Below are 24,340 nucleotides of genomic sequence, written 5' to 3' on the forward strand. Positions count from 1 at the left end.
AAAACAAACAGGCAGAGGAACCTGGGCCAAAGCCAGACCTTTGCATGTCAAGCTCAAGTGCAAAATGAGTATTTCACAGCTGTGTTATAAAGCCCCGAAATGAAGGCTTTACAGTGGAAATGCTGACAGCCCTTTAAGCAGAATACTATACTGTAATTAGTGTTCTGTGTTTAATGTGCCAAATGAAGCACAGCAGAGCTAAATGTAAAACTTCAAGCCTTTGTTTTTCTGCAGCAGTAACAAGAGATCAGACAGTATGTTCAGACGGTGGATTAGAGCCTCTAACGTGTGCATTGGTCCCTGGAGGTTAAATGTGTTTTTTTGCAGTGAGGCTCAGGGGCAGCAGGAGAGATTTGGCTGTGAGATTTGGCTCTCTGTATCAAATTTCACTTATTTAAGAAATAGCTATTTCTTAAATGTTGACGTTGACAATGTACAGCTAAGATGCATTTTCACGTATTGGATACCGGAGCGCACTGATACGACTTTGTGGTGTTGCAGCATGGGAAACACATTGGAGTGTGTGCAGCAGTGCTGGAAACTCTGGGAGCAGAATATGGACAGATGGACATGAAAACCACAGTCCTGTTGTGGTACTTGGGCCTGATGTTGGAGCTCCCTGTGTCAGTGGATTGTCAGGACCAGAGTACTGGGGTCTCAAGTTGAGATGTAAAAGCATTTTTTTTTTTTTTTTAAAGGCAAAAGAACAGATAATTATGTAGACACTCCTCAGACAAGTTGGTAACCAATTACTTGATGTGCTAGGGAAGGCTTTCCAAAGTAACCCTTATGGGTTGTGTATCTCTGGGATTTCTGTGTCTGCTGTTTTCTCAGGAGCACATGCCTTTGCACATACATTATTAATATGCCCACATTCAGGCAGGAGAGGGATAAGGGCAGGCACATTGTGCAGTGGATGATAGATGAATTCTGATGGATGTTGTCTTTTAATGCTGACTCGATGCTTCTAGTTAATTAAATGGATTCAAACCTTAACTGTGTTATACACAGGCCCATGGGAAAGCTTTTAAAATAGAACTTGTTTGCATGTGGACAGTTATTGAAGTAGCCATTCTGGAGTGGAATGGAATAATTGTGCTGCAAGTACTCCCTCTGAGGATGCTCTTGTTCATGAATAACTGCTCACAAAGGCATGGAGAGGGAGGGGAAAGTTGAAATAAAACTGTTGAATCAAGAATAGGATTTCCCTTTCCATAGGGGAGCAGAGGGGAGAATGGGGGATAAGTTTCCAAATGCAGAGCAGCAGGAGTTCTTATCCGTGACTTTGTTGAGCAGAGTGACCCCTTTGCTGTAAAGGATCGTAGATGTCAAAAAGGCAGATCGAGTGTAAGGTACTAATGGGAAAAAATAATGGAGAACAAACCAGAAGACTATTCTGCTCTGTAAACATTTGCTGTGACCACACCTGGAAAACTGCACGTAGTCTTGGTGTTTCCTCTTAATCTCAGAAAGGATATAGTAGGCCTGGAAGGTGGTCCACAGGAGAACATCAGAGCTGACCAAAGATATGAAATGGCTTTCAGTAGAGCCGTAAACTGAGTAAGTGAAGACTCCTATACTCAGAACACAGATGACTTGGAGTGGTAGCATAGCTCCTTACAAAATCATGAGCCACCTGCAGATGGTAGGTGGGAACTGACTATTCACTCTCTTCCTGTACAAGAACTAGGGCACATCAAATGAAACTAGTAGAAGTGAGGTTTAAATCAAGCAATGGAAGATGGTTCTTTTTGCAACATATACCAGACTGGTGGAATTCCCTGCCAAAAGATGTTTTGAATGCTAAGATTTTATAGATACAGTGGATAAGCTCATGGTAGAGAACTCTACTGAAATAGGTTAAAACCTGACAATATCTATTTTGAGACTGGGAGATTGACAGGAGGTGAGAAAGAATCAGATTGGCTTTCCCTGCTCTTAAATTTTATCCATACATTTGTTTATGATACAGTTCTTCCTGATTTTTCTCCTTCACTTATGGCTGCAAATGGATAGTGGGAACCAGGGTTAGATACTGGTGGCTGATCCAAGATGGCCAATCTCCTGCAGTCTGGAACTGACACCTTGCTTGCTGGACATGGGTTTCCCGGGCTGTAGCCTCCTGCCTAATGCCGTATGTACTGGGACATACGGGCAGCCCTGTACGATAACACCAGTTTTCTCCTCTTGGTGGTCTTTTTGAGCTCTGGAGAGTTGTATGCATCCTTTCAAGTACTTTGCTGCTTTATTTCCAGGCTTAAATAAATTGCATTTGTAGAGAATGATGATTTTTTTTGGCCCAGATGAGAACGTGAATAGTATTAGAAGGCAGGAGGTGGGGTGATCGAGTCAGAGAACTCTTTAATTTCTGGAGCATATGGGGAGTATGGGGAAGAGGGGCTGAAATATTACTGAACTCCTACCTAGTCTTTTGCTGGCCTGGGGAGGGTGATGTAGCAGCAGCATTTACCCTACAGTTGAAACTCTTTGGGAGATGCCTGGTATTAAACATGGCTTTCTCTTGAAATTTTCTTTTCCTCTCTTTCTTTAAGATGAAGTCAAACTGCAGAAATCTGCTGGTGGGCAAGCAGACGTAGACACGGGAGCTCTTACCCAGCAACGGTGGCTCAGCAGAAAACCAGTGCAGGTGTAGGGAGTGAGCTCAGGTCAGGCAGGACTGTTACTGTGGCTTGATTGTCCCCTTTGGCACCTGTTTTGGTGGAAATTATTACTGTGCTGGGTGTGTTTACTACTGCCTTCTAACAGCGTGCTGCCTCCATGTGCAGGCCATGGTGTTTGCCTCCTGTACCTCCTGTGTGGCTTTGCAGTGCAGGTGGTCCCAAAGGGACACAAAGGATGGGAAGGAGGAGAGTGTTTGCAGGGGGGTGAAGTTGGGCTGACCCTTCAGGGGTTTCTGTGTTGTCCTTTTAGCATGTGGAAACAATCGCTTGTGGTAAGTTCCTCAAAACAACAAAGAGCTCACCCAAGTATGAAACTTACTCTCAGAGAGCTGGGAGCAGCTGGATGTACATCTTGTTTCCTGAAAAGACAAACAAGGCGGGCAGGGGCTGTTTAGGCCAGCCTTTCCAAAAGGATTACCTGCACCTCAATAGTAAGGCAGAGGTGGCTTGGCTTTGTCATGGGAGCGTGGGCTTTCCCCTTGTGCTGCGTGGGACCGTGCCCGAGGGAAGCAAGGGCTGCTCTGCTCTCAGGTGTGCCCTTTGACTCCCAGGTGGGATTGGGCTGCAGCAAGGCCCCTTGCCCTGGGAAGGCCTGGCTGCCATGAATACCTGTTGGTATCTCAAGTCCTGCAATTCAGGACTCTGCTGGTCTGGTCCTACCAGGTGTGGAAACTACCTGATGATCTTGGGATCTGATGTGGAAGGAAGAGGGTAAGTGATCTGCTTAGTCACTAAAATTTCTTTACACGTTTGTGCAACTCCAAGCAGCCAAGTTTAGATTTAAGCCTGTAAAGTGGGTGAATATCAGGTTTTGCAAGACGGGTGTTAGCTGCACAGCTGATTCTGTTTTTAGTGCCTAAGAATGTGTATTGAAATTTGAAAAAAAGTTGGCCTTAAAGGAATGAAGATGGGGTGGTTACAGGTAGCCTAGTGGCTGTGCAAAGTGAGCTGCAGAAGCATGTTGTGTGTGGATCAATTCAATAACACTTGCAAATCACTTAGAGAACCTTGACTGAGAGTGCCAAATACTATTAATAGAAGCCTTGAGATGAAGTAACAAATGTGGATAGCCGGCCTCTGCTCTGTGCCTCTAATTTAGGCGCACAAAATGACAGGTTTAATCTTGCAGTTGTTTCCAGGCTTGGATGAGGGTGGTGAGATGGCCCATTGATTGCCTGTGAAGGTCTGAGCAAGCAGTGGCATGTCTGATGACTATGGGGAAGCAAATTGGGCCAACATGGGAGCTATTGGTAGTGGACACGGTATCTCAGATCTGCAGGGGAACTCTCCAGGTCCTGTGGTTAGCTGAAATCAGACTTGAAAGGTCTGCCAGGGATTTTATTTCTGATTGGGATGAGCTGAAGTACAACCTGGGAGACCTGTATGAACGGCAGTGGTTATGGCTGTGTAGAACTGGGCGACTGTACTTGCCATATGACGAAGTGGGTTTTAACTTCAGAAGTGGGATAATGACAGACCTTTATTGACAAATTTGCCCTTTACTGACAAATCTTAATTCCAGATTAGGAAGCTAAAGTTGGTATACTTCTGCCCTAGTTAACTATATTAATAATTTATTTGCTTTAGCTGGCAAGTTGAGAGGGATCCAGTTTATACTGTATTGTTGCCTATTGTTTCTTCCTCTCTGAAATATTTTTCATTCTTCTGTCAAGTTTTGTGACAAGTGACTATCTCTTGCCCTTATGTCACCTAGTCTGGAGTTTGGTCATGGGGATAAAGCTGTGGTATATGGTGGGCAGGGTAGTGGGAGTGGAGCTCACAAGTGTCAGAAGACCAAATTTTAAATTTGCGTGTACTCCTTTTCGAAGCAAATTGTTTTTAACTCAAGGATTATCATGTGGAAGTGTTGTAAGAGCATCCATTGGATAGGCTCATGGGGTTGCCTTTCAGATTCTTTACATTAGGAAAGTTTTAAAGCTAAGACTAGGAGCAAAAGAGGAGGAGCCTTTTTCAGAAAGCTAGTGATGAGTCTCTGGACACAGGTATCTGTTTCTGTGGCGCTAGGTCTATCAATACCAGTGGTATGGCCTTGATAGTTGTCTTTTTCTAATGGAACGAGTGATCTGTTAGAGGCCAGAAGATGCTTGCTGGCAATAGAATAATTGGGCCTGAAGATGAAGCTACTGCTGTTGTGTCAAGCTGTGTGCTGACCATTGGAGAAAGGTAGACTTTCCACCTTCTAGTATTGCCACAAATAGTCTATTGGCAGAGCAGTGTGGGGCCTCCACAGACCCTAGAGAGAGGAAGCTGGAGCAAGCGTGACATTTTGCTGTTGGTGGAGAGAGAGTGACAAGATAAATAAGTTGATGCTGTTGTTTGGTTTCTCTCCCTCTTAAAGGCTAAGAGGGGGCAGAATTTTCCATGCCAAAGTACAGGGTGGGTTTTAGAGATGGCAGTTAAATTGATCTAGTTGCCAGTGAAAGGGGACAGTTTTTCTCTTCCTTGGCTTTGAGCTCCCTGTGGCTTCCTCAGGCTAGCAATCAGAAATCAAAAACTCCAACATGTTTTTCTGCTGGTTTGGCCTGCCGGGCAGGCAGTTGCCATGCCAGTGCTGGAGTGAGGGAAAAGGTGGGGAGTGTCACTGGGCTGAGTGGGCTGAGGGAAGAAGCAGCTGGCCCCTCCAGAGCAGGCAGCGGTAAGCTCAGCTCAGCTGTGGCATAAGACTGCACACTGAGAGGCTGGAGATGCAACTTTGCAGTGCAAAAATGTACCTGTTGGTGAAAGTAGGTTGCTGCATTGCTGCTGAATAGCTGCATAGCCAAGGTCAAGTAGTGCCTTTTAGGATGGTTGCAATTACAGCCAGCCTGAGCTAAAGCCTGTGCTGAGCAACATAAGCACGGCATTGCTAAATTGATGTTTGCTGACAGCATCAAGTAATTGGTGTCTTATCTAGATTGGAGTACTTGAATGGCACATGTCTCTTCCACTTCCTTCTTTGCTGTCATGAATGCGGTTTCTATGGGGATTTAAACATCTCTTAGTTTGATGGGTTGGGAACTGCTGATACAAGCTGGAATCTCTGCAGTAGAAGCATTGAGTTCTTCTTTCTGTGTATTTGTGAGGCTGCTTTAAAAATAAATGTGTTTTGAAGTATTGTTAAAAAGTCTGGAAGAGTCAATATCTTCCTAGCCTCCCTCACTCCTTCCCTGCCCCTCACCCCAACATTTTTGTTCCAAAATTAAGTTGGAGCAAAACTATTTCTTTTCTTTACTGGTGGATTTGTAAATGCATTTTTAATTGTACGTTCTTATACTTAACAAAAATCTAGTGGACTTTTGTAAAAGCCATGTTTCTAGAGATACTCATTTTGCAAGGGAAGGGGACAATTTGGTGTTCTCTCGTACTGCCTTGAAGTATCTGGGGTATATTATTACTAAAAGAGAAAAAAAGATGAAGTTGTTCTACAGGCTGGGATATGAAATCTTCCACTTTCCATGTCACTGGTTTGAAAGCAGGCCAAATTTGAACCTAGCTGAAGCGTGGACGGCTCACTCTAAGTGGTGGCGCCTCAGCCCTGCTTTACCTGTGGAAGCAAGGTGGTTCTCTGCGTGGGGTTGCTTCTGTCACCTTCTCTAGTAACCTGGGCCATGAGCTCAGTGAGACCTTGTTTCTTCACCCTGCAGCTGAACTCCTCAGATCTGGTAAGCTGTATGGTCAGGGTGGCGTGGGGAACCTGCCCTGCCCCTGCCTTTTCTGCGCCATGTTGGTATAAATACAAGATGTTCATCTTCAGGGCAGCTATTAAAGATAGTAGTAATTATTACAATAGTAACTTCTTATGCCGCGTCCATGCCCTTAAGGCCTTAACCAAATATAACTTAAGATGATAATAATTAAAACCAGAAGACAGTGACCCAGTAAAATCTTTGAGTTTGGCAGGGACAGCAATGCTGAGGAGGAATGTATGCATCAAATATATAATATATAAAATCAAGCTGTGCAAATGTAAAGGAAAGAGAATAATTTTGTGTCGGTCAAAACAACCCCAGGGCTGAGAACTGGTTTGTGCTCAGAGGTTGCATCCTTTCATGCCACAGACCAGATTTTCTTCACTGTAATCCTACTGCAAGCTTTTGCTTTGAGGTAATTGCTAAATTCTCATGCTTTCTCTGCCAGGGAAGGCTCCCCAAAATATTGTGTCATGTTCATCTCTCCCCCTCGCCTCCCATTTTGTTTTTGCTTTTCCCAGCTTCTTGCCACAGAGGCCAGGCTATGAATCTTTGTCTCTTCCAAGTAGCTCTTCCCAGTTGCATTTCTTTTCTTTCCTAAAAATAGTTGAGATCTTTGCTCAGGGCGGAAAGCAAGCATTTTGGATTAGTGTCTCCTTGCATGGGTCATTGGTATATGGGCTTGTGAACCCAGTCATGTAAGCTATTCTGTCTCCTGAGACATCCTCAGGGATGCCCTAGTCCACTGGATGTGGTTTCCAATTCAAGCCCTGTGGGAAAAATTGACTGTTCAGTTCATAGGAATAGGGATCTGGGACCAGGCTGAATGGAAGAGATAAAGAGGTCAACCTGGAAATGATTTTTGGTGAAAGTTCTGGAGAAAGTGGTTTGCTGCTCTTGCTGGGAGGATGGGAATTGGTGGGCAGTGAATGTGCATCCCAGCTTTTCACCAGTACTATCTGCTGCTTGCAATCCTTTGCCTTCGCAATGCTTTGCAGTGCTCTGGCATAGACAAAGTAATCAGCGGATTGAGAACTCTCTTCTCTGTACCCCAGCAGTGTTTTACTGTGCCTATGCTGAAAACTGAGTAGGGTTGCTTCTGTACCTGGGTGCTCGTCAGTGAATTTCTAGGACCTGTGATTCTTCTCAGTGTCAGCGTGAACCAGCCCATCAGCATCTGTGTCTGAGTCCATTTGAACTGCATTCATATTTCATGATACTTCTTTTCTTTTTCGTATGCACTAGGTGACTTTGGAGAAGGTGTTGGGGATAACGGTGTCGGGAGGCAGAGGATTAGCCTGCGACCCCAGAACTGGCCTCGTTGCTTATCCGGCAGGGTGAGTCACTAATCACATTCTTCAAAGCTAAGAAAAACCAAGGAACTGATGCATCAACATAAATATTCAGGGTGTTTCCACAATGGTCTTCTATAGGGATGCTATTTACTGCTCTTTAGTCTTTTAACACCAGAGAATGACGAGACTCAGCACTGTTAGTGTAATGGGCAAGGGAGAGGGATTGCATTTTACCTGTCAAGTTTTAGCAGGATCCCTTTTAATGGAACCCCTCTTCGTCCTTGTGCTCTAAGCTGGGAGGTTTTTTCATTGTGGGCTTTTTAACTACGCTCTTTAGTGTGGTGACCTTACACATAACTCAATGCGATTTTCAAGCCAGTGAGTACCTAATAGAGCAGATGATGCTTTCAATGAATTGACAAAAGCCTTCTTGTATATGCCCTGCAATTTATGACTTACGATGTTCCTCATCCAAACATGGAGAAAGGTTTCAGGCCGACAGCCCCTTGTATGTGGGCTGTCTGGAGTGCAACAGATATCCATCAACTAAGTCCAAATAAAGATATCCCGAAGGAGAATTTGGTGGACAGCAGAAGAGCTATCTAGAGGGAGACAGCTGAGGGCTGAAGAGGTGGCTTTGTAAGTTGCAGGTTTAGCAAAATCGCAGAGATTTGGGATCAGATCCTGATCTTGCTGAAGATAGAGCTCACCCAGAGGGTGTGTGTCCATGGAAGAGAAGAGCATGGCAGAGTTGCTGGTCTGTGGGATGGGACTTGTCTGAAAGAACGTTAACGCCTGAAAAACTTCAAAGGGACTGAGAGAAGTGCAGATAAAGGTTTCATAATGGATGGCATTTTGGAAAACCTGGGAAAGAAAAACATTTTACCCTGCCAGTGGGATCATGGCTGTTGCGATGGGGTATATCTCTGACTTAGATGAAAAGATATGATACTGTAGTGGGAATAGATTGGGGAGACAGAAAAGTGACTCTTCAGGAGAAGCCTTCACTGCCTAATGTAGCTTTATGTGAGGATACTCCAGCTGGCTGGGTTGCAGAAGTCCATATGGGCTTGGCTCTTCCTCTGAGCTTGTTTATTCTGCTGGTCAGCAAACTAAAGGAGAAGGGTGGTATCTCCAAGTGGCGTTGTATAGACATACTTCTAAGACATGAAAGCTGGAATTGGCAGAAAGGAACTTCCACAACAACTGTAGATGATGTTTTCAAGCATATGGGAAACAGGCTAGCAACACTTAAGGCTTCTGTGTTTGTGGCCAAAACGAGAGATGGGGTCAGTACAACTGGCTAGGAATTTTTGCCCATCTTAGCAATATCCTAGTTCGCAGAATCACCGAATCGTTGTCGTTGGGAGGAACCTCTTGAGATCATCTAGACCAACCCTTACGCTCGAGCAGGTTGCCCAGGACCATGGCCAGGCAACTTTTGAATATCTCCAAAGATGGAGACTCCACAACCTCTCTGACAGCACGTTCCAGTGTTTGACTACTCTCATGTTAGCACAAAAAGAAAAAAAAAAAAAAAGGGGTGGAGTGTGTGGGTTTTTTCTTTTATTTTTCCTTTGTGTTCAAATGGAATTTCATGTGTCTTAATTTCTGCCCATTGCCTCTTTTTCTGTCAGTGGGTGGTCTGTTAAACTGCAGATAACTTGAGATTCACATATGTGCTATCCTTTATACTTGAATTCTTTGGAGCCCGGCAAATATATTCCAGTGTGTGTTGCCTCTTCCTCTGCATCTTTTCTGACACTGAGTATGTTCATGCTTGAAGAGAGCAAGGAGAGAGAGAAGAAAACAAGTGCAGTAAACAGATGTTTTGAGCTCTTGCATAGCTAAAGATAGATTTGTTTTGTTAATAGCAATATCCTCTGATGAGCTTTTGCATGCCTAACATTGATTTAATCGAGCATGAGGACACCTGGGGATTCTTTTGGGTAATTAGAAGGTTATGTGGTTCCTTAGGGCTTTACAGGGGAATTACTGTTCTTACTTGTTCATGGTAGCATCTCATGGCCTGGGCAGGAAAGCTATGGGATATACCAGATGTGTGTTGTAACAGTTTAATAGCTTATATGACCTGCTGCTTTTGTGCCGTGGCTGTCCTGTTTTGTGACTCTGTTGTGATTTGCTGCTGTCAAGACAATCTCTAACAAAACTAGCATTAGTTAAGGAGTCAAAATATGAGAAGAGTACTGGTGTAGACCTTACTAAGTTGATGCAAGTTCAGTTTGTTGTTGGTTTTTGTTTGTTGGTTTGGTTTTTTTTTTCAGTGAATTTCTCTTGATTTGCAAGAATCTTGGCATTTCTGGTACATTGGCTTTATTTTGTTTATTTTTCTTTCTATTTGTTTGAATTTATTGGACATCGAAGCTCCTTACATGAGGCTGATGTAGGAGCCTGGGTATGGCTCATGCACGGTTGGTTCATGACCTGTCTGTGCAACTTAGTCACCTTCAGCTGTGCTTCGGGTGTTCCAGTGATTTCCTCAGCCCCCTGCTCAGGTACTGAGGTTTTGCAATCCTGACATGCAGATGCTTTGCTCCTCCAGTCCATCCTACCCCTAAAAGCTGAATTTACGTAACAAGTCTGTATTTTCCTAAGAACACTTTCAACATACCTAGATTCATTTGGTTGAGATCAAAACAGTTGCCCTGGGCATCCTGACTTCATCCACACCAAGCATACGAGTAACTATGTGAATGAGGACGTATGCACAAGAAGCTTTGGTGTTCTTTGAGCAGAATCTTAACTCTGGTCTATGGTTTACCTAAAATAATTAAAAAAACCCATCTAAAACATGATTGCTTTTCTGAATTTTCTCCTTCCTGGAATTTCTGAATCTCCTGAGAAGTGTCTGAATCTCATGAAGGAAGCAGTTCCCAATGCACCCTGAGCTTGTGCCAAAGAACTGACTATTATTTCTAACTGATTATTATTTCTTTTCCTTCTCACTGGCTTTTGAACCTTTTATACTTTCTCTTCTTTGATCCTAATGAGGCTTTCTCTCCGGCAGTGTGAGACAGCAGTTCTACTGACCCTGGTACTGTTTTGGAGGGGATTCTTGTGTTATAGGAGGCTTTTTCTTCATGCCTGCCATAAAGGCTAAAGGCACCTAGTGGTGCAGATATTCTAGGCACCACTTTCATGTAAGGTTGTTGTTTTAGGAGATGAGACAACACAGGAGAGAAAATTACATCCTCCCTGAAGGTCTTACATCTGCTGCTTGCACTCGCCTTTTCCAATGTTGGCAAGTGAAATAAATCAAAAGTTGCTTAATTTGATCTCTGTTAGTGTTATGCAGTGAGTAACAAAGTTGGTCTTGTAAGAGGAGTGAGGAGGATGGAAATGTACTGAATTTTTTACTTCTTGTGGCAGGAGTGGTGCTCTGTCCTTTTTCTTTCAGATTTTTTTCCCCCTTTGCTTTGTCTCTTTACTTCTCTCATTTTGCTTTATTGTCTTTTTTTTTTTTTTTTTTTTTTTCTCAGTAGCTAGTTGAGGTTCTGTTTCCTAGAAACAAGAAGGGAAACAAAGCTAAGAAAATCCTCTGAGGATGACTAGCATTAAAAAAGTGGGGGGAAAAAAAGGAGGGGGGAAGATGAAATCTCTATGCATGTAAATTCTAAACCAGCTGCTCAGAGAACTTGAGTAGCTTATCTGTTTTTGGTTTTGGGCTTGTGTTTACTGTTGTTTTTTAAGCCTTGTAGGTTGATGTGACTGACTGATTTATTTTGCTTCTCTTTATTCTCCTTTCCTTGTCTCTCAGTTGGTCATGATAGCTGATAGAGAACCTTGTCTTCATGTGAGGCACTAGCCTGCCTAAGGGAACAGCCTGTGCTTTTTCTTCTGTAGGAGCAGGAAAGTAGTGTTTCATGCTGTTCAGTCTGCAGTGTCTTTTAAACACTATTCTGGTATGCTCTGCCCAAATTAAGCCTCTTTCTAGCTCTGCCTCTCAATTCCCAGCCCCTCTGATAGACGTCAGGGATTTTTCACATTAGTGTTCCTTGCTGGAGAAATTGGTATTTGATACGTAGCATGTGTGATGAGTTGATTGGTCTTGACCTGCATATTCTTCCCTCCCTTCAGCTCTCTAGCATAGCTCTTTACATACAGCAACTCCTGCTAAAGGCAGACAGATTTAATATATGAATCCTCTCAGAGACATAGTATAATGAGTTTCTTTGGGTTTCTCTCAGAAATTACTGTAACCAGTGCAGACACAGCCCCCTGGCTAGCTCTGTGTGTTGAGTAGTATGTTTGCTGAACAAATGATTTTGATGCTCCCATATTCTGTACTATTTCAGAATGAATCATCCTTGTTTCTACATAGATAGGAAGGGACGGTAAAAGGAGCTATATGATTAAAGTTAAGATAAAGATATTAAGTCTTTTTTCCTGCTGCTTTTTGCTGCAAGATCTTGTTGAAGAGCCAGACTTGTTCTTGCTTCAGCTTCATCAGCTTAAGGGACTTTTTTTCAAGATAGGACAACTAATATTCAGAAGTTAATAGTGGTATGATATGTTCAAATTCAGAAAAATGCACAGCTGTCTGGATCAAATTTTAATTTAGTGCTATTGTGCCATGCATGTTGGATGCCAGTCAGTGCAGCAGCCTCTCGTGTGCCAACCTGTGCTGCAGCAGAATCAAGCCATGGTTTCTTCTCATTTCTCTGTGTCCCAGTAGTGAGTGGAAGCTTCTTAACTCTGTCAGCCCTTCTGAGTCATACCCCTGTTGGCTCCCTGTCCACTGATCCAGGGAGCTAAGTGTCAGGTCCTGCACTGACAGGGCAGTGACCATGGTCTGTGTCACAGCAAAGGGAGGAAGGGGATGAGCACAGCGGGAAATGAGTGAATTGGTTTTAATCGAGCCAGGAGTCTGCTCAGCACGTGTGGAGCTGTCTCACATAATTGAGTGGTAAATCCCACTGGAAGCTGAAAGAACAAGGATTTTTCTTTTCCAGAAGTGGTTGTTGGCTTGCTCCCAAATACTTCTTTCCAGTTCCGGCAGATAGGCTGTAAGACTAAGTGGTTTCCAGCCCATCCACATGTGGATTCTCTTGGAAAGTTTTAATCATAATTTTCCATCATTATATAGATAGATTACTGCACAACATAATAAATTATCACCTTAGAACAACTTCCCTTTACCTTAAGCTGCGTATAACACACAATGGAAGAATAACATTTAGTATAATCGTTGCGTAACTTTACCAGGCATGATGGTGCCTTGCTCTTTCTTTTCTCTTTAAAGTGGGAGGTTTTGGTCAGTGGGGTACAGGAATAAATTATGAGAGGCAGATTTAGTAGATAACTGCCAGAGAATAAGGCAAAATGCTGTTCTGAACTGGGATCTTTTCAAGACTTATGACCATTGTGGCCAGGTTAAAATTGGTGGCTACATAGACAATGAAATCATAATTTGTAAGATGACAAGTATTCTGGCCTTATTTCAGAGCATATTTTTCTTAACCAATTGATCATTTTGCTTGGATACCACAATGGTAGTTGCCTTTAGAAAGCTGTAGGTACACAGAAGGAATCCACTTCTTTATAGACCCAGTGTTCCTTTTGGTACACGTGCAGTTTGTGCACAGCTCTACTGCTCTGTGCAGGTACAGTTCTGCACAAATTTTTCCCCAGAATAAATGCTGATGCTGTTGGGCTGTATCCGAAATGCAGCTTGAATGGGTATAGAGACATTGAAATACTTGAACTTCTGGGTTGCTAGTAGATAAATCCAATTCTGCTGCTGCTGGCTCCTTTAAGTTTACTTCACCCAAACCTTTGAAGGAGAATTTCTGGGCCTTCTTTGTCTGCTGTTTTCTAAAGGAGAATCCTGTGGTGTTGTAAGGACGGTAGATACATACCCTAAAATGAAGAGAAGTTCTCATCTATGGTTCAAAGCAAATTTCAGCATCTCTGGCCACGCCAGAGGCAGCTTGCTTTGTCCTCTTTAAAATGCGACAGTTGCATTTCAAGGGTTAAACCTCTTTCCCCTCTTTATCTCCCAGGAATCTGGACTGTTGTTAATGCATTTCTTCTGTGAGGCTACTGTGCTTGTACATGCCATCTGGGGAGATTTTCCAGCTGGCACAATTGTGGTGATGGACCCGGAGACAAAGATAAGAAAATCCCCTTCATTGAGATTGTTAAACACAATTTGAACTGAAGAGCTGTGACTGCAACTGGGTTTGAATTGGGCCATTGCAACCAAACTAAGCAAATTTTTCTGTGCCAAGAGGGAACACCACCAGGTTTCAGTGTCCTGAAAGTATCCAAAAAGTTGATGAAAAGTAGCCAAACCATTCCTTCCCTTTCGTTCCCCAGCAGTAGTAGATTTCTCAGAAAGAAGTAGGGATACTTTGTTTAACTCTTAAATCTCCCTGTCTTAAATACCTACTGGAGGGAAAGAAGCATATCTGCACTGAGGCATGAAGACCTGAAGTGTAAAATATTTCCTTTTACTCCTTTCTTAATGTAGATTAGACAGGGAGGGTGGGCTGAAGAAGGCTAATGCAGTCTTAGTTTCTGGCAAGTGATCAAACTCCTTGCACTTGGGACAAGAGAATGGAGATCCCCTTTGCAACAGTGCTTTATTCTCAGGCCAAAGAATCATAACTTTGATATTTTAATTTGCAGAGGTGGATTTAAGGGGGGCTGTGGCCTCTCCCCTGCTCTCTTGCTGTTGGCCTGTGAGATTCACAGGTAACAATCATGCAGTCCTGGAGCAATTGGCCTCTTCCCATCTAGGTAGCAGCTGGGTCCAGTCCCGAATCCCCAGCATTGCACTTCAGACAGAGGAGACTCTGCCTAGTGGAGTAGGTGTAGTCTTACTCGTCTGAGCTGTTCCCACATGCCTGTACAGCTAGACAAGAATTTCTGTGTTGGTTTTTGCTTGGTGTCCCTTTTTGTAAGTGTTGGAGAATCTTCCACATTGAATCCATGTCTCTGTAATAAAACCACACCTGAAAAGTAGAGTTGCTTGCTGAACGGTTGTGTGCTGATCCAGTTCAGCTGTAATCTCACTTGGTTTGGCAGAAGAGGAGATGAAGAAGCAAATGAAGCAGTGCTGGTGATCACCTAGAGCTGTGGGCAGACTCCCCTGATTTAAGTCCCTAGCAGAGTGGAGTCAAGCCTGTCACATTGATTTCCAGGCAGTTTCCATCAGCCAGCCCCCAGGAGGGGTGTGTGTGTGTGTGTGTGTGGCTTTTGATGTCATGTTTAATTAATTTAAAATCTTTTTACCTGTGACAAACAACTAAGGACGTAACATTTGGTACAATCTTAAATAATGAGCAAAGCTTCAGACGTGCAGCAAACCTGCCGCGCGGCAGAAAAATAGGACAAGACCTCAAAATAGTTGGGCGGAAAATCTTTGCACTAAACCAGAGGTAGACTGTGTCAAGCCTCTGCCAAAAGTGTTGCTGTGTGTGCTGAAGACTGCAGCATTGGGGTGTTGTCAGACTGCTGGAGGGAAGGTGTTGGGAGCATGAGCCCTTGACTCCGAGAGCTCAGCTGCTGGCTGGGGAGGTGGCTAATGCCATCTTCGCCAGCAGTCGAGCAGGTTAAAGCTCTTGTGGTGGACAGTGGGAATCTTGTGGGCTGCTTGGCTTCAGTCCCTGTGTGACTTTGTACCTTGTGTCACACTTGGTGTTGAAAAACTCGTTAGGGCAGTGCTGATGTTTGGCTTTGCCAGCTCCCTTTGAGACAAGCTGCTGTTCTGCCATACATGGAGCTTCTGGTTACTTCTCCAGAGTGCCATACACTAATCCAGCCTTCAAGTTACAAAGGGGTGGGCTCCTGCAGGTGTAAGCTAGCTGCTACAGCCTTAGGACAAATAGAGATGAAATGTGATGCTTTGTCCTCACAGTTACTATTTGAGGATCTAGCAGCAGCAATACATCTGACACAGCATTCTCCCTCAAGCCATCAGGTACCAATGTGCCTGTTTATCCCATCTTTCCACAGAAGCCACATGAGATGAGTTCTTTCTCCCAAAATGCTTCCTTTGTATACGCCATCCTGTCTGAGGTGAGCCTGTGCTCATCCATGCTTCTCTGCTCGCTCCTTTCTGTCAGGTACTTGGAAAGGGCTGGACTCTGCAGCTGTGCTCAGCCTAGGAGCATGCTGCTGCATCCCAGTGTCACTACAGAAACTCTCCCCAACCAAGGAGCAGCAATTGGTACCAACTCTTGAAACCCTTCCAGTGGGAGAACCCACTCTGTTGACAGGTATTACCTGCTCTCTACGCTCAAGGATGAATTGAAGTCTGGTGACCCTTGGTAGCAGAGTTTGCTGCTGTTTAAAAAAAAACAAAGACAAACAAACAAAAAAACATACAAAACAACCCTAAACAACCCCCTAAAAGCCACGACAGGAAGCCTTGACCTGTTTAGATTGCCAGATGGTTTTTGACATTTAGATAGAATGCAGTATTTTGAAAGGGAATGGTCCAATTGCAATAAAACATTTTGGGAAATGTTTCACAAAGTTGTTCACAAGGACTTCCGTGGAGAGAGGAGGTGTATGAGCAGGAGCAGATGCCTTTCCCCAGAACAAATTGCCTGAGATCCTCTCCTTGGGATGTGGGCAACCCTGCTTTGAGTTGAGCAGAAATCTGGGTTCTGGTAATTCTATTCCTCCTTCCCCTCCCCACCTTCAAAATCACAGGGTTGAGTGCAAGAAAATCATAGAATAGTTTGGGTTGGAAGGGACCTTTAAAGGTCATCTAGTGTCATTCCGTCCTGTCCCTGTCCCCCCCGCCCAGTGAGCAGGGACATTTTCAACTGGATCACATTGCTCAGAGCCCCGTCCAACCTGGCCTTGAATGTTTCCAGGGACGGGGCATCTACCAGCTCTCTGGGCAACCTGTGCCAGTATTTCACCACACTCACTGTAAAAAATTTCTTCCTTATGTTTAGTTTAATATCATTACCTCTTGTCCTATTGCCACAGGCCCTACTAAAAAACTTGTCCTCATCTTTCTTATAATCCCCCTTTAAGTATTGGAAGGCCACTATAAGGTCTTCCTGGAGCCTTTTCTTCTCCAGGCTGTACAACCCCAACTCTGTCAGCCTGTCCTTGTAGGGAGGGTGCTCCAGCCCTCTGATCATTTTTTGTGGCCTCCCCTGGACCTGCTCCAACAAGTCCTTGTCTTTCCTGTGCTGAGAACTCCAGAGCTGGACCCAGTACTCCAGGTGGGGTCTCACCAGAAGTGTGGTGTTCTGTATTTGGGGTGATAGTGAGAGTTTGTCTGGAGGACATGAAGACTTTTCTGGAAAAAGCCAGCAATGGGAAAGAGGTAGTGTATTGTAGGGCATGGAGAACTGAGACTTTTTTTCTCTATTTTTGGTCTGCCATGGGACTGGGTGGTAGAGAAAATCACTTTGCTTCTCCCAGCTTGCACCTCTTTCTAAAAATACGAGTAACAGTTTTCTATTTTCTCCCTTACAGAGCTGTAGATAATATGAGCTGGATATTAATCAGATCACTTTCAAAAAAAAAAAAAAAAAAGAAAAAAAAAAGATGCCTTAAAAAGTGCTGTCTTGTACAGCAATCTTTACCCTTGATAGTTTGGATGCTCTTCTCCCAACATCACACATTAGGCCAGCCCTCAAGGTGGTAGAGTCCACAGAGGCATGCTCTGCTGCTTCTTAAGAGCCTCCGCAGTGGGCTGCTCCTGCTGAATGTCCCACAGCCAGTTCCACACATGGGATGTGAGCTCAGGTGATGGTGTGGTAGGTATATGCACAGAAAGTTAAGGACATGATTAAGGCAAAGAACACCAGATGCTGTCAACTCCACTTGCCTCTGTGCCTTCCTTTGTACCTCTTCCCAGCGCTGAGCAAGCCTGGTTCTTGACAGAGAGAGGAGAGCAGAATAGGGCAGTGGTGGTAAGAAATGCTCTCAGAATGGTTTTGTAGAAGGAAAATGGATGGAGGTTGCATAGGTGTCTTCAGTGGTGCATTTTGCATTTTTTTTTGAACATCAGAGCATTTTTACATGCAATTTCTTTGATTACTTCCAAGAAATAAGTAAAAGCTTTTATTGTTCCACCCCTCTCTTTCTATACTATATACATTTGAACAATGACCCTTCAGTACCACAGTATGGCACACAATTGTGTTAAATATAAGCAACCTCTGTGCTTAACTGAGAATGAAGTTGGGGATGGCTTTTAGTGTAGGAGTGAATTGCAGGACACTTATTCTGGCCCAAGGAAGTAAGTGATGGAAAAACTGGAGAGGGGGTTTCTTCCCGTGTGTGATGCTGGGGGAGCGTGAGCGAACCGTAAATAAAGTTTAGTAGTGTGGGTAGGGCAAGTCTAGTTAGGTAGCTTCAGTCCTGCACTGCCTCACGCAACTGGTGTGGCAGGTCCAGGCACTGCCTGCGCGGTGTGTGTCAGGGGGGCAGAAGTATTTGCTGAGCCCTCAAGAAAGTTTATGTTAGAGTGTGGATTCTTGCTGTTGCCAAAAATGTTAGTGGTGAAGAAGGTGAGAGCAGGGGAATGGGAATGCTTTTATCTTTGCAAGGCTGCAATGAAAATTTTTGTGACAAAGAAAAAGCACTTAACTGCCCTTGAAGCTTCCCTGCGGTGGATTCCTGAGGCTGTGAGCAGGGAGAGGTGAGGCTTCTTGGACGAGTCCTGCGAGTTTGCTGCTGTTTGGGTTGCCTGACAAACCGTATGAGGGAGAACTATATAGTACATGCTTGTTAATGCTTCCATCCTAGTTCTGCAGCAAATATTCCAGTTCCTTCAATGGGAGAGTGTCTGTCAGAAGAGCTACAACAGTTGCTGTTTTAATGATTATATCAATCACATCTGACTTTAACCTGTCTTGTTAAGAGCAACGCTGACTGTCCTGAATCTTTCACTGTGCCAGTTGTAACAATTTGATTTTTAAATTGGGAGGCAATTTTAGAAATAATCCCACGTAGATGGTTAGTTTGTTTGTGCTTTGGTCTGGTTAACCAGCATGTGAAGTGAAGGGAAGTCACTATCTTTAAAAAAAAAACAAAAAAAAGGTAGTCCTGTGGTGAGGGTCACTTGCAGTCTATGCGTAAAGAAATGGAAGCGAGAGAACATGCATGTCTGCTTTATTTAATAGCAGAGCTAAACACTCTGGTAGAGCTCTGCAAGTGGAAAGCTTTGACAGGTTTGGAAAGCTACTGCATGCTAGGGAAATAGGGAAGAGGAGGGGTTGCAAAGCTCCCGCTGCCTTGGCTATTTTGGAACATGTAGGCCTTTTCTCAGCTTGAAGCTCTGCAACTCCCCCGGGGGTTCGCCCCTCGCCTGAGAAAGGAGGGGGATGGCGTAGAGCAGGAGTGCCCGCAAGCTGGTGTACCTGCAGGTAGCAACCTGCTCTCTTCTCTACCTGCTCTGTATCTCCCCAGCAGTTACACCTCCTAGCAACCAGTGCCTTGCTGCCGCAACACGACTTGCTTGTGAGCCAAGTCCTGAGCTTGCATAAGAGCAAGGAGTGGGGGGGGGGGGGGGGGGGCGGGGAATGGGGACTGAATAGGAAAGTCTGGGTTGAAAATGAGATACCAGCCGCCTCAGCTGGGCTCCACCCTTTCTAAGAATCTCAAAACAGGCATCGTGTCTCCTGGCAACCTTGACACAAGTCAGAGTTTAACTTTAAAGGAGTACATACAGTCCGAAGGACGTATCCCATCACCAGGTGTGAAGAACAGGGAGTCCGTCCTTTCCGTTTTCCTTGGAGATCTGGCACTGCAGATGGTCTTGAGTTTCACTCGGTGTCAGAAGGGCAGCAAGTTAAAGTGAAAGAGCATCATGTGAGGATAGCTAAGAAGCGCCAAGAAGGGGTGTATTTTGTTTCTTGTAAGCATGCCCAGAAGTGCCCTATTGCTCAGGAACCAGATGTAGGACTTGGCCCTCCCCACCGTGCCCTGTGCTGGGAGCAGCCGTGCCCTGCAACACGCTCACACGTGTGCTGACCTGTTGTGCACCTGAACCCGGTTCTTTTGGCTGACAGTCAAGGACCGACAGAGCTGATACCAGCCACTTCCTGGCCATGTTTCTCTGTGAGAAGAGATGTAGCTGTATGAGAAAGGAAAACTGAGTTTTATCATGATTGCTTCTCTTTCCAGGAGAGCTGTCTTTTCAGATCTCCTGACAACTGATGCTCATCAGCTACTCTGAAGAAAAATCTTAGTGCATTTAAAATGCTCTGTCTTATGGTGTGATACAGGCAAAGCAGAGGTAAATGTTCATCATCCATTAAAGCCAGAGCTGTCACAAGGCTCCTAAAAAGGTAACACAGGCAGAATTGAATTTTGCCAGTCTGGCAACATCTGAGCTGTTCCTGCGCTGAGAAGCGGTGGGGCTGGGGCAGGGAGCTGGCACGAACTCTGGACATTCGGGCCCGGGAGCCGCAGCAGGCTTCCCGTGGGTTGTGGCACCCACAGCAGCTGTGGGGAGAAGCAGGGTACCGCCCCCCCCCCTTTCAGCATCTGCCAGCCTGGCCTCGCAGGGCTCCAAATCGGCAGGGCTGGCAGGAGGCTTTATGGGCTCTTTGCTGGCCCTGGCAGCCTGCTGCCTGATGCAGCTGTGAGCTTTTCCCGTGCCTAGAGGACCCAAAAATAACTGACCGTTTAAGCCATTGATTCTTTAACTCTATGCTTTCAAAGAAGTGGGGTAGGTTTGTGGTTTTTTTTTGTCTCTGACACGGTTGTGGAGATACAGCAAGGATTGTGCTTGCTGAAGCGTTCAAGGGGAAAAGCTGCTCCAGTTTCTCTGCTGCAGTGGGGGCTTCTGCTGTCTGCTCTGGAATGCAGGAGAGACCAATCGTGGGTCAATGGGCACTGGAGGGGACTGCCCAGCAGCTTACCCCCTGCATGGCCATCCTCCCCAGGGAGATGGTGGTGGGGAGAGGGCTGGGAGGCAGACCTGCCTCAGTCTGCTTCTTTCTGACGGTTAATTAGATGAAAATGGGGAGAGAGTTAAATTGTATTACTTTTTGTTTTGCTCCTTTGATTGATTCCACTTTAATATTGACTACGCTGCTTCCTCATGGTGAAACAATTAAAGCCCTGAGGCATCTTATGTGAGCTGTCATGTTCATCTGCCCCAGATGATAAATTTGATGTATAGATCTTTCTCCCTGCTCCTGAGCTGCTCAGGCACAAAGAGCGAATACTCTGGCTGCGCTTGCTACTGGCAACAGAGGTGTTGGCCAAGTGCTTGTGAGTGGGATATGTTTTTCCTTTGAGACTTAATTTTAAAAGAAGACACTTATTCAGCTTTTGAGGGTTTGTGGCATGGTGGGAACTGCTCTTGCAGAGGAGTCAGGGCAGACCTGAAGTGTAGAGCCAGATGTTCCCGTGTAAGCCCAGCTGGGTCTGCGAATCTCTGCAGGGAACTGCTTGCTCCTGGGAGGGTGCCTTCAGAGAGAGCTTCCATCTTCTCTTGTTATACTGTTGGACTGGAGAGCTGAATTTGCTCAGCATTTTATGGCAGATTTGGTTATTCTGCAGGAAATTTATTGTAAACTTTGATTCTCTCAGTCTCCTTCTTGCCTTTCCCTTTGAACTGCTATTTGCCTGGGGGGTTTAAACATTTTTTTTTTCTTTTTTCCTCCTTCAACTTGTCTTTCATTGCTTCTTCTTCCCCTAGATTTGTGCATTTTCTTTTCTCTGAGGCACTCCCCTTGGGCTTTGTTACACTCAGTGTTGTTCATGATCAAAGAGGAAGAACACCTGATATATATGGGCTGTGTCTGTGTGTATAAATAAAAAAAGGCAAGAAATTATTGTTAGCATAACTGAATTCTTAACACTCTAATTCAAGAATCATTTTACTCTACACTAATTATTACAGAAAAAGAAAGAATAACAATGCATCAGAATACTTCTATATAGAAAAAGTCTCAATACTTGTGATAATGCAACTAAAAACTGTAGCACATTTCTTAATTTCTATTTGTTTTCCCTGGTGTTATGTTCACCCTTGTGTTCCTCCTCTGGATCTGAAAGTCAGTTGTTGAAGGGTAATACTGTAAATCTTCAGCCTTCCTAGCCCTTCACTGTGAGGAATACGATGTGGATGTTGCTGGATTCTTCCTCACTCCAGGGTCCACCTGAGTCATTTTTTATATGTCTGCTAATGCACTTTCACACCTTTCTCAGTTGGTTTGCAGCTCCACAATGCTTCTGAATTCTCTGTGTGGTGTCTTTCATGCGTGTTGTATATTATTTCTTTGTTATCCCTAAAACCTATTTTGTTCAGCTCCAGGTCTGTATTTCTTTAACAGACCATGGGTGAGTTGTTCACAGCCGTGTGGTCTCCGCTGCCAAGCATGTGCCTCATCTCTTGCCATCCCATGCCTGCACTCCTCTGCACTGCATCTCACATCTGTGCTTCTCAAGGCCTCTGCTATCACACCATGCCTGCATTTCTCCCCACTACCCTGTGTTAGTTGTAAATATCTCAGTCTAGGTAAAATAACTGCATGTTACTGTTATTTATCTAAAACTATGGTTGTATCACACAAAGATAAACAGAAGTAAAACAAATTAGCCATAGACATCTGGTCAGTTAGAGAAATTGCTGTCACAGCTCAACCAAGTAAAACGGAGCTACAGGCAGGTCAAGAAAAGTTCAGAGCGAGCAAGCCCAGGAAGCCCGAGGCCTTTCAGACTCGGACAAAGCTTAGGGCCTGTTGCTGAGAATGGCAAACCTGGGGCTGTCAGCCAGACGCTGATTGAGGAGGGACTGGCTCTTGAGAGCAAGCAGAGGGGTGGAGCACAACTGGGGAGCAGGAGATCCCCAAAGCAGGTGTCTTGGCTGGTCTGTCAGGACAGAGAGTTGTTCTTTTCTACTTGTTGATATGTGCTTGTGACAGCCGTAACTTTGGGAGGAGACCTCCGTGTACTGAGACAAGTCCTTTCCCAAGAATTAACACAGCGTGCTGTGATTCTGTAGCAACCATCCTGGAAAAAGTTGCATTCCCTGCCTTGTGCAAAGCTCTTCAGGTTTTCAGCCATGTGTTCTGGCTGTTCGTTTCATCCCTCTTGGTTGCACCTGGGACCAGCCAGATTCTGCTCAAGGCTCCATTTTTTACTGCTTCTCTGTCTCTCCTGTCTGACTGATCAGCACCTTTTCTTGTCATGAACTGTCTCGGTGATCCTTTAATTCCTCTAGCCTTCCTATCATCAGTTGCCCATTGCTCTAGCCCCTGGGGCTGCTGCTCATTTGCAGTGTTCAGTGGGTGTTTGCCAGGAGTGCTGAAATAAAACACAGCTCTGCAACTCCTACTCCCAGCCCAGTTGATTTAATGCTTCATGTAGGTGTATTGCTGGCATTGTTTCCCTGCTGCTGCGGGAGTGAGTGGTTCTGGAAGGAGGGAGGTGTATGTGTGTGTGTTAATAGTCATCCATGAGCCATATGCATGCATGTGTGCATATATATATATATATGTATATTTATGTGTGTGTATATGCACATGCCTTTGTCATCAGTGCCTTATGTCCTTTGAAGCTTGTCAGACGTGCAAGCTGTCAGGGAATTCACTGTGTGTACACGCAGCTGCTGCTTTGCGTGGCTTTGCTGTTCCACCTACCTTTGTTGCAGGCTGGAGGAGAGAGAGGATATTCTGCAAGGCAGGGGAGATGGCCTGTCCCCAGTTCTCCTGGGGCAGGGTTTTATCTCTGTTTTCTCATCCATGAGGTTTTTTTCCTTTCCTGGCTTTGGAGTGTCAAAGGGAATCAGGATGTTTTGAAGGTGAAGTTCCTGCTGAATCACTGGTGACTAGGCAGCCATGAGCCATAACAATTAACTGGAATCATTTTCATCTTCCTTGCAACTGTAATGATTCCCAGTTGGTAAGCTGGTTTTAATTCCGTGGTTTTCCTTTGAGCCCGTTTCTCCCCTCTGCTTTCCCCACACACTCTTCTTGCCCAAGTCTTTCACAATCTCTGTCTGGCTTAGCTCTTTGCCTCCCAGAAAAGGTGCCTCCTTATTGTGCAGTTCTGTGAAAAGCCGCCACTCTCCTGAGGGCACCACCGCTGCATCTCTGGCTCCAGCGTGGCTGCTGTGGAGTTGTGTACAACTTGGGACCCAGGCTGTCTTTTGTCCCTGCATCCATTTCATGCGAAGCATAAAGTCCAAGTTTGCTTTCCTGAATTATCACTCTGACTTCTGTTTGTCCAGTGTCAGAAGGTTTGCTGGTTTTAAAACTCTTTCTCCTCCCTCTTCTGCCTTGCCCCTAAAAAGAGACCTTGAAATAACCTGGCGTTGGAGGTTTCCGTGCTAAGATGGAGTTTTCCATGTTTTCCATGTTCCAGGGGGGTGAGGATACCTTGCAGTAAGATCAGCTGGACCAGCTGGAAATGACTGCAGCCTGTCCTGCAGAGATCTGCTCTGTGTTCCTGGTAAAGCTGGAACATCACTGGTGCCTGTGCGTGTGCAAGCAGAGAGGCCCAGACTGGTTGGTGTACAGTCACAGTCTGTGCTCCTTATTGGCTCTTTTCATCCATTTATGTGTTGGGTTTTTGAAAGCCTTTTCAAAGTGTTCTGGGTGTCTCTTCAGATCTGTGCATCTGCTCTTTGCCATCTGCAGCTTGAGGTCAGATACGTGGCTGGTTGTTTTAAAGGTATAGTCTGGCAAGTGTAACGAGGCTGTTGAGAGCTGCTGGTGGAAGC

General features: G+C 44.9%; 1 protein-coding gene across 8 annotated transcripts in view; it reads left to right on the forward strand.

The window, feature by feature from the left end:
* MAPKBP1 (mitogen-activated protein kinase binding protein 1) overlaps positions 1–24,340 on the forward strand; it is a 104,308-nt gene that overhangs the window by 22,061 nt on the left and 57,907 nt on the right. For all 8 annotated transcript variants that reach the window (XM_042790826.1, XM_042790831.1, XM_042790827.1 and 5 more), the window contains exon 3: positions 7,616–7,707. In XM_042790826.1, the coding sequence (XP_042646760.1) occupies positions 7,616–7,707 (92 nt within the window). The remainder of the gene's footprint in view (positions 1–7,615; positions 7,708–24,340) is intronic.

Source organism: Tyto alba, unplaced genomic scaffold, assembly GCF_018691265.1.
Source record: "Tyto alba isolate M040663 unplaced genomic scaffold, T.alba_DEE_v4.0 Super-Scaffold_18, whole genome shotgun sequence".
Lineage (NCBI taxonomy): Eukaryota > Metazoa > Chordata > Aves > Strigiformes > Tytonidae > Tyto > Tyto alba.